This window comes from Cariama cristata, unplaced genomic scaffold (genome assembly GCF_000690535.1).
Source record: "Cariama cristata isolate BGI_N322 unplaced genomic scaffold, ASM69053v1 scaffold6726, whole genome shotgun sequence".
In the NCBI taxonomy this organism is placed as follows: Eukaryota; Metazoa; Chordata; class Aves; order Cariamiformes; family Cariamidae; genus Cariama; species Cariama cristata.
The window spans coordinates 117-10,287 of record NW_009623759.1 but is presented as its reverse complement, the minus strand read 5'-3'; the positions used below and the strand labels follow the sequence as shown (position 1 = coordinate 10,287).

Genomic DNA, 10,171 nt, shown 5'->3' with positions numbered 1-10,171 from the left:
TCCTTCCTGCTTGTCTTGTCAATTTTTTTGATGCTAATATTTTATTAATTGAACTTCTGTTTTCTTCTAGCTGACAGCACGATCGCTGCCTTCCATACAGTCTGATGAGAGACTACAACCTCTGCTTAATCATCTCAGGTAATGTTAACTGAAAGCATGAGTGTATTCTTTCATACAGATTAAAATAATTGTATTAGTAGAATGTTTTAGCTACAGGTTTTTTTTCAGATACCTCATCTGTGCAATTGGCTTTGACTGGAAAAAAAGAACCCTGAAAGTATCCCTTCAACTTAACAAAAGCTTTATAAATTACATGAAACATAATTTGCAGAGCTGGTGTTGCTTCTAAGTAACAAGAAAATATTTGTAGCTTTTGTAAAAGCATTTTTATAGTAAGTGCAAAGTTGTTGAGCTTCTTTATGAACAAAACAGATTCCAAATTACACTGTTCAGAGTATGGGCCCCCCTTGTTGCAAATATTTTATGCTCTATGATCTTTTTGGAAGATTTCACTGACATGGACAAATGGAGTCCTATTTTGTTCTTTTAATGGACCTCAGGAGAGAGCTTGAAATGTGAACCCTTAGAGTGCTCTACAACACAGCTGAAACAGTCTGTCCCTCTCTTAGTAGTATACAGTACATAGAAACTTTCTGCTTTCTTTGAATGTGTTTAGGGTTGAAGAATAAGAAAAAATACTTTTCTGATGTTCTTCAGGTTAAGCATAGATCTCATCTCTTTCATATACATGAGATTGTTTTTTACCACTTTATATTGTTCGGGAGAGTTTTCTCGCTACGGTAGTGTGCAGGAGGACAAAGTCCGTACAATTAGAGGGAGATTCATTGGCTTAGAATCATTCATTGAATAATTTAGCTTGGAGTGAACCTCTGGAGATCATTTAATCTATCCCCTGCTCAATACAGATCCAGTTAGGTTGAGTTGCTCAGGTATTTATTCAGTTGAATTTTTAATATCTCCAAGGATAGAAATTTACTTAAATATTGAATGTCAGTAATGAAAGCTCTGTTTTTGAACACATACAAGTTTGCATTAAGAACACTGAAATGATGCTGGGTGAATTACAAATGGAAGTGGTGAGGCTCTGTCGTGACAGCACTGCACCAGAATTAGGATGCAGATCTAGTTAGCGTGCTCTGTATTTGCTATGTTGCTCTACTGCTTGAGGTACCTGTACCCCAAACCTGACATTTTATTTTGATTTTAAAAAAAATTCTCCTAATTTTTTTTTACATAGAACAGTTTCATGTTTTGTTGCTTTTAGTGTAAGTCAGAATAGGAAAAATAGCTTTCATTGTATCTCTGCTTATTTACGTATAACTGAACTTTGTTCAAGAGCAATGAATGAAAAAAAAATGTTGCAATTTAACTATTGCATAGCTGATTAGGGGATACTTCTGAATGCCCATAACCTCCCATGTTTTTATTACCATACATCTTTCTGGGATTTTAAAAAATATGCCTCAGTGACATACCTTTCTCCACTTGAAGCTAAAGAGCATTAGGTTAGCTTTTTACAAATTGTGCTCTCTAGGAGTAATTACTGAGAAATTTTAAATTTCTTTTGATATGTGCTATGCATTTTGTAAGTGGAACAGCCTCCAGTATCACAGCAATCGCAGTCCTCTCTGTGCTTTTTTTTTTTTAAATATGGGAAAAGGAAAGGTTGCAAAAAAAGCTGGTTTAACATCAGCTCCTTTAACAGGGATACTGTATCTTACATTTATGCAAAAAGGTGTTTTCTGCACATTCTTGTGTTAACTTGGGAATATATGTTAAAAAACTGGTAAGTTACTTCCATCTTGCTTTTGCAAAAATGGGGAGGCTGTTCCCAGTACATTTTGTCACCAATTGAAAATCTACGCAGATGATTCCGAGTTGCCTTTTTGGAAGTTCCTATAAAATAGACAAAATACATCAAACCTTACAATTTGAAAAACAAGCTCTTGCAGTGAACAGACAGGTGATCAAATAGGTCTTTTATTTATTTCTGTGCATCTGTGATTTCGTTTTTGCTTCATCTTGCTCATAAGACAGGAAAGTATTAGTTAGTTGTATGTAGGCTTTCCTCTACCTTCATTGTGTGAATTCTTACAGCAGTATTTTATTTTTGGCATATGTCAATAGAGCTTAATCAGGAGAGCAAAAGCTTAGATAGAAAGGTATGAAAAGAGCATACAGTTGAAGGTTACTGAGCATTGTTTGATTGTTAATACCTCACACATTTTTTGGCAGCTATTCATACCTGCTTGTGACTTGTAAATTAGCTAGTCCCCAGAAAAGGTCATTTTAATGTGTATTATGTCTGCAACGATATTTTAGTCCATGCTTATTTTTTTAAATGGACATAACATGTATTTTGTAATTGGACTGTTTGAGAATAAATACATATTTTTTTCTGTGACTTAGGTCACTTTTTGTCATATTCTGTTTCGTTGATGCTTTCTAATATTAATTGTAGTAGACCAAAAAGAAGAGAACATTTTTAGTTAAAAAGTTCAAATATTTGATGCAGGATTATGCTTGGGGATTTCACATGCTCACAGTAGGCTACAAGGAGATTTAAATTGCTAAAACTTTAGCAATTTAATAGAAATGGAAACTTTATGTCTAAATGCATGAGAAGAACATTTCTGCAACCCCTGCTTTCAAAGGAGTTTATATAGGTTTTGTAATGACATTACAGGATGGTAACATTCTACTGTTTATTGAATAATTGCAAAGGTAGACAAAACCTGTCCTATGTAATCCCATCAAACTACTATAGGACTGTGCCTGTGCATGAATTGTAAGTAGAAGTTGAGTTGACTTTGGTCTGGTGAAGAGGAGGCTTAGGGATGATCAAACAGCAACCTGCAACTGTTTGAAGGACAAACATCATGGTATTGGAATTCTTAATGGTACCAGAGGACATAACAAACGACAGTGGTCACATACAGCAGCTTGGGAGTTTTAGATCGGACATGAGGAAATACGTCTATGCTAGAATGATAGTGCAGCAGATTGCCCAGAGAAGTGGAATCTTGGGTCGTGGAGATTTTTAGGATTCAGCTAGAAAAAGCCATGACTCACCTGACTAGTGTTGGCAGTAGTCCCACTTCAAGTGGGGTCTGGGACTAAAAGGTCTTCTAACATCCTTTACAACCAGCATTTATATGATTCTATTAATTCTGTCTTCAAATGATAGTTCATAAGGTTGGTACAGAAACCAAGTGTTTTGCAAGACTGGATTTTTTTTTAGTGGATAACACAGTACTCATGCAGACATGTTCACCCTCCTTCTCACTTACGCTCATCTCACAAGCAAGTAAAGAAGAATGCACACCTTGATAGACTGGTGTTATTTACTGTCCTCAACATCTACAAAGTGCCCTTCATACCCTCACTAAATCTCATGATATACCAACACATCTGTGAATAATACAGTATTTATCAGAGTGGTCCTACGGCTGTTTATCTGAAAGATGTAGATCCCATTCTTGGAAACATTGATGCAGTGAAGATTTCTTCTTGGTCAAAAGCGGTGCAATGTATATATTGATCTTTAGTTGCAAGCTATGTTTAGAAAACTTTGGCAACTAAGATTTTGGATTTTAGAAAAACAGATTTTGAGTGACTGAGGCTGAATGGAGAGAGACAGGAATTTATATATGGAGGTAAAATAAAACTGGTTTTTAAGTGAAAAGTTGAAGATATTGCTGCTTGCATTCCAGTAAATCACAAAAAGAAATTAGGAAGAACTTTAGATATTTCTAGGTGAGTAAGGGGCTTGATCAGGAAGTAACCTCAGAAACTATGTTGAATAAAAGAAAGGATGAGTCCAAAATAAGAGCTAAAACTGGAAGCAAAGAATAGAAGAAAGTGAGGGTGATCACAAGCCTTGTTGGTTTGTGTTGTAATATGTTTTCAAACCAGCAGTAGGAAGCTGTTTGGCAAAATTTAATGACATGAAAAAATGAGGACCATTGTTCACAGAACAAAGTATAGTCTTAATTTTCTTTTTCCTCCAAGGTTGTTGAGATTTTTTTAATAGAAATGTAGAGAAAATAATGGCAATCCATGCAGAAAGCAGTGTGATTTCCTTGTGATGAAATCAAGGGACCTGAAGAATCTCTACTGTAGAAAATCAGAAGACCTGGCACCTAAAATTGCAAACCCAAAATCTCTAGTCCCTTGAATTCCTTGGCACAGGAATCCAACAGCTTAGCTGCCACAAGACCCATGAGTACTGCTGGCCTCTTTATGCTCAGCTCCAATCTACCACATATTCTGGATGGATAGAGCATGCTCTTTTTCAGAACACCCTCTTTTAAGGCAGTTTGTAGGGTTCAGCTCTTTGGTGAGTGGTGTCAGGTATCAAGAAACTTTGACCTTGCAAAGGTCATGTGCTACTTTTTAATGTAAAAATGAGTTTTTATGAAAAACTTTTCCTGTTTGCTTACCATGCTGAGTACATTTCACCTTTTCAGAATTGAAAAAGTGGAATTTCTTCTTCTCCCCATCCCCCTGCCCTTGGCATTGAGTTTTCTGGCCTTGTAGTACAGTTTTCTACCAAGTCCAGACGTAATCGTCAGCAAGATTCAGAGAGTATGTCTTCTTTTTAGCAGTAACTTCTGAAGTCTTGTTTTGTTCGCCTATTACATATGAAAACTTCTGTGTCTTCTCTTTGGACCTCCTCTTCCCAGGCCAATCCTTTCTGCAGATGCTAGGAAGAAGTGGTTTTCTTTAGCTTAGCAATTTTTTTCAGTATTGATATGATTCTAATAAATACTATAGGATATAAGCAGATGATCTAAAGTGGTTATGATAGAACAGCTGAAGAAGTTACCAGTACTCAGCCTGGGATGTGATAACTGACTGAATGGTCATTTTCCTAAGAGATGGTTTAAAAAAAAAAAAAAAGGTGCCTGAGCAACAGCTGTTTGTTTTCTGTTCTATGCTTCGATTGTAATATTTTTGGGCCTCTGATTCTTGTTTTGTTTGTAGTTTGCCTAAGTAAAGTGATACAGATCTGATTCTACAAGGGAATTTAGATACTTCTTTAGTAGGATCAGTAGTAATAGACATACAAAACTCAAACAGTTTTAATTATTTATCCATTGTTGTATAATGGAAAAAAAATCTATTAAGTACAGTAAGCTTGCCTAGTGCTCCACTGCATGCCAGAAATAAGACTAAAGAACAAATGAATGCATCTATAACTCAACAATTTGTAAAATCAACTCTTAGCTATATGCTTTTCATACTTTACAGTATTGAAATGTCACAAAATAATCTGTAACACCTAGTAGATATGGTGGCATCAGGTATACGGTTGGACTTGATGATCTTTGAGGTCTCTTCCAACCATAATGATTCTATGATTCTATCATTGTTTAGCTAAATTCCTTTTTTCTGGAGTTAACCTCTATGTGCCTTCAAAAGATTTAAGAAATGATCTTTGTGAGTTGCAAAATCCTTCTTGCACAAAGAAATTTGTTCTTACCTAGACTTTGCAACCTGATTTTTGGACCAATATGCTGTATCCAAAACCCCTGTTTGCTTTATTGCCTGCTGTACTGTCAGCTCTTGAATTTGGTTGGGTTCTGCTGTAAGCATTTCTCTTGGCCTATTCTGCAGCACTGCATATATCCTCATTCAAGAAGTCTATATATTTAAAAGTAAAAGCTGGGCATTAGATGCTTGTATTTGATTTGAAATTACTTTGACAATGTCCACCTGACCATCTCTGCTGTAGTGTAGGGTTACCTGAACTTAGCTCAGGTCCCAGAAGTAGCTTCGTTGCAGTATGAATGAAAGGTGAGGCAGCACATGCCAAGTGCAGTGCTATTTTGGCTAGACAGCTACTGTCAGGAGTCAGCGTGTGTTTGTATATCAGTGCTGCGGTAAAAGCCGTCCCAGCTTTTTGTTGGTACACTTCAGTAGCTTTTGAGTTTTTACTTTTCCCCCACGGTAGTTGTTCATAGTGATACATCAGTTTGTTTGTTTGTTTAAAATGCTACACAAATAGTGAAGTAGAAGAGCTTCTTGATTACTGGAAGAAAGTAAAAGTGAACCCTGCCTTCACAAACAGTAAGGAGAAGGATCCACAGAACTATAGGCTGATCAGCCTCATCTCAGTTCCAGACATATGAATGACAAGAAGGTGATCATGAGTGGTCAGCATGGATTTGTGAATGGGAAATTATGCTTGACTAGCCTTATAGCTGGTCATTTTATCATAGAAGGCCCAATAGATGGGGGCGGGGGGAAGCAGTGGATGTTGTTTATCTTGACTTTAGCAAGGTTTTTGACACTGTCTCTTGTAATGTCCTCATTGACAACTGCCAAAGTATGGACTGGGTAAATGGATGGTGAGGTGGACTGAAAACTGGCTGAAGTGCAGTGGTCACAGGTTTGTGATCAGAAGCATTAAGACCAGCTGGAGGCCAATTGCTAGAGGAGTACCTCAGGGATCAATACTGGGTCCTATATTGTTCAGCTTCTTCTAAATAAATGTCCTAGGAGATGGGACAGAGTGCGCTCTCAGCAAGTTTCAGATGATACAAAACTGGGACGAATGGTTTACACCAGATGTGTGTGCTGCCTTTCAGATGGGCTTGGACAGGCTGGAGAAACATGCTGACAGGAACCCTGTGGAGTTCAGAGGGAAATACCAAGCCCTGCGTCTTGGGAGGAATAACCCCATGTACCAGTGTAGGCTGAGGGCTGAACGGCTGTGAAGCAGGGTTGGGGAAGAGGACCTTGTGGTCCCAGTGGACAAGGAACTGTCTATGAGCCACCAGTGTACTCTTGAAGCAAAGAAAGCAAAGAACCTTCTAGGTGGCATGAAGAGGAGCACTCCCAGTAGGTTGAGGGAGGGGATCCTTCCCTCTGCACTGTGGGGCCACGTCTGAAGGGCTGTGTCCAGTCCTGGGCTCCCTGGTACATCTGGGGAGAGGCTGAGAGAGCTGAAATTGTTCAGCCTGGAGGAGATCAATTTCAGGAGGGTGTGCATATGAATCTTACCAGCGCATATAAATAGGTGTCTGATAAGGGCGAGTAAAGAAGACAAAAGTGAGACTCTTTTCAGTGGTATTCAGTGATAGGTGAGCAGGCAACATGCACAAACTGATAGACAGGAAATTCCACTTAAATGTAAGAAAATGCTTTTTTACTGCCACGGTGGTCAAACACTGGAACAGATTGCTCAGAAGGCTATGGAGTCTCTGTCCTTGGAGATACTTGAAACCCAGCTTGATGAGATGCTAAGCAGCCTGCTGTAGTCAACTCTGTTTTGAGCGGGGGGTTGGACTAGATGATCTTCAGAGGTCTCAGCCTTAGCATTAGCTTCATCATGGGATCTGAATGCTGAATGATCCCTCACTACTCCTTTCAGATAAAGGGAGGGAGGGTCTCTTTACCATGTTGACTCTGGTGCTGGTTTTATAAATCTGAATCACTTAACTGTCAAATAGTGTTTTCTTGTTTTTGCCTGATGTAAAATATTTGTAGCCCTTAATTGGTAGTTTCTTTCAAAATTTGTAAACTTAAAAATAATTTCTTTTTTTAACAGTTTTAAATGATGCTGTATTGTTTGCTTTGATTTTCAGCCATTCTTACATTGGCCCAGATTACAGTGTGCAAAAGAACACTGGAAAAATTTCTCTAGAACAGATCGATTCTGTAAGTCCTCTATGTTTGAGTTATATTGTATGTTGATACGTAACTTTTTAAATTCAAGTACTCTATGTATAGACAACATATAAAACCTTTATCTTTTTTGATTCGTATTTGCTTTGTAACTTTTGAGAACTACTTGAATGAAATTGTGATAAAGTTTAAAATAGAGCAGAATTAACTGAAAATGCATCTAATCAGAATTTAGACTGGAGCTATAATGAATTGCTTAATTTACTGCTTAATTTTGTGTACTTTTACAAATACTTAACATAATTATAAACAGTTTAACAAAATTTTCTTATTTAATAATTTTGCAACCCATGATGTTTAGTTTATGATTATTACATTGTAATATTAGTCTTTTCAATGCTCTTTATTTGACTTACAGAAGGGTTTTTCAAAACAGGGAAGTAAATAAAATGGATTGTAAAACCACATCAATGGTGCAGAGACAACTAAAACCACATTACAACTCCTTTATCTGAATCTTAGAAATCTTTGGTGTTTTCGGTGCCCATCTTAACCATGACAGTGTTCCTTTGGTAGTGAATTCCGTGGCGTGACTCAGATATGAAAAATAAAGATGCAAAGCCCAGGTAGACTTCAGTGTTACATTTTTTAATCTCTGAGTTCTTACTTTATAAGAAATAGCATTCTTCAGGGAAAAAAACTACAGATCAGTTGCAGTGGATTTTACTCCTGTTTGTAGTTTTTCAAAGATGTTTAAAAAACCCCCATTCCTTTGCCCAACCACCAGAAACTCTTAAGAAAGGTCACCTTGCTATTCCAGAAGCTAAAATAAGGAAGAAGCAGGAAACATTGTAATGGTGGAACTGTGGATATACTTTTCCTCACAGCAATTAAACCTGCGTTACTTTGTAGCTGAAGATAACCTGATACTACCACCTGTATTACTCTGTCCTTCGGATTTTGTTCTTGCGGTGGTTATTGGATTGATGGCTTATGGACACACTTGTGTTACCATCAGTCCCAAGGCACTCTGCACATGCATGTCTTTTCTTCCAGCCATTGGCATTTTCAAGTGGAGCTAATTAATAATCACAATAAGCATATATCCTATAAATTAAATGATCAGTATCCTTAAACACAATTTTTCTCTTGGCAGCTTTCTCTGAAATCATTCCCTCTCTGCATGCGCCAGTTGCACAAAGCCCTACGTGATAACCATCATCTCCGTCATGGAGGCCGTATGCAATATGGACTGTTCTTAAAAGGCATTGGCTTGACTCTGGAACAGGCACTGGAATTTTGGAAGAAAGAATTTATCAGAGGAAAAGTGGATGCAGACAAGGTAATTCAACAAATGAAAATATCTAAACATGTGAGTGTGAGGTTGAAATTAGTGTGTACATTCTGCTACCTATTTGAATAAATGCTTGTTAAAGTAGATAGTCGGGCAAAAGGCACAATAATGTCTTTTAAAGGTGTTTTTGTTTTCTCTCTCTTTGCTTATGATTTTATTCATTTTGTTGGTTATTCTCCTGAAGTGTGAGGAAAAAGGCAAGCCTTAAAGTAGCTTTCTATAGATAAGGACTAGAAAAATCTTGCTTTACCACTTGCTTTATCACTAGGAAACCAATATCCTTTATGAAATACAGTTACTATGAGACTAAATTAATTCACCAAGCAGGTAAGTGACCACAAACAGTACTATCTGAAAGGCAAGGTTAGCCTTTTTTGTTGGTTAATTTAAAAACAAAAAAATAATTGGACAACTGTCTGTGAGGTGAGCTTGCCTTAGCAAATTTACAGTCTAAGAAAAAAGAAGAAACTGGAGGTGAATGAAGACATTCAAGGAAATAGTGAGAAAATGCTGTTCAGTGCAATGGTCAGAATCAAGCAGGTTTCCTCTCTCGTCCGTTTCTGCCTGGCCTGTGGTATGTGTTAGAACAGAAGTTTCAGACCTTACGTTAGTTTTGTTTGGACTGTGATACTTTACATTTAATATTGTGAGATCTCAGCTTTCCAGAGTACTATGAAATATTTTCAAGTGTTTAGTAGACCATCTTTTGTTAGCTTAGGTTGTCTGGGACATGTCTGTTTATACAAGATACTGGGAAAAAAGTAATGCTGGCTACAATGAATTATGGTACGTATGTCTCTTTGAAGTCCCGGAAGAAAGATCAACTAGTCTGCAGATTTTTTTGGGGAAGGGGAAAGGAATTTGAAGGTATGATTTGAATGAGTACGTAAACCTCTGTAAATCTGGCTCCTTAAATGGGATATGATTTAAGAGGAGGTAAGTATTTTGTTAAAAAAGAAATCCAAAATGCATTCCCTTACAAAGGTTTCAAGAAAGGATTTGAAGAGAGGTAATAAATTTTGCAGTTGAAAGCCAGTTAATTCCTAGTTGTACTGAGTTTGTGTGGCAAGGTTTTGGTAGCAAGGGGCTGCAGGGGTGGCTTCTGTGAGAAGCTGCCAGAAGCTTCCCCCATGTCCGATGAGGCCAGTGCTTGCAGCTCCAAGA

The 10,171-nt window shown here is 37.4% G+C and overlaps 1 protein-coding gene across 1 annotated transcript in view; it reads left to right on the top strand.

Moving 5' to 3' along the window:
• The window catches only part of LOC104163769 (DNA primase large subunit-like), a gene marked incomplete at both ends in the record, with an annotated part of 51,975 nt that extends 42,980 nt beyond the window's left edge, over window positions 1-8,995 (top strand). The window contains 3 exons of the mRNA XM_009702883.1: window positions 71-138; window positions 7,614-7,686; window positions 8,810-8,995. Coding sequence (XP_009701185.1) covers window positions 71-138; window positions 7,614-7,686; window positions 8,810-8,995 — 327 coding nt within the window. The remainder of the gene's footprint in view (window positions 1-70; window positions 139-7,613; window positions 7,687-8,809) is intronic.
• Window positions 8,996-10,171: the final 1,176 nt, after the last annotated feature.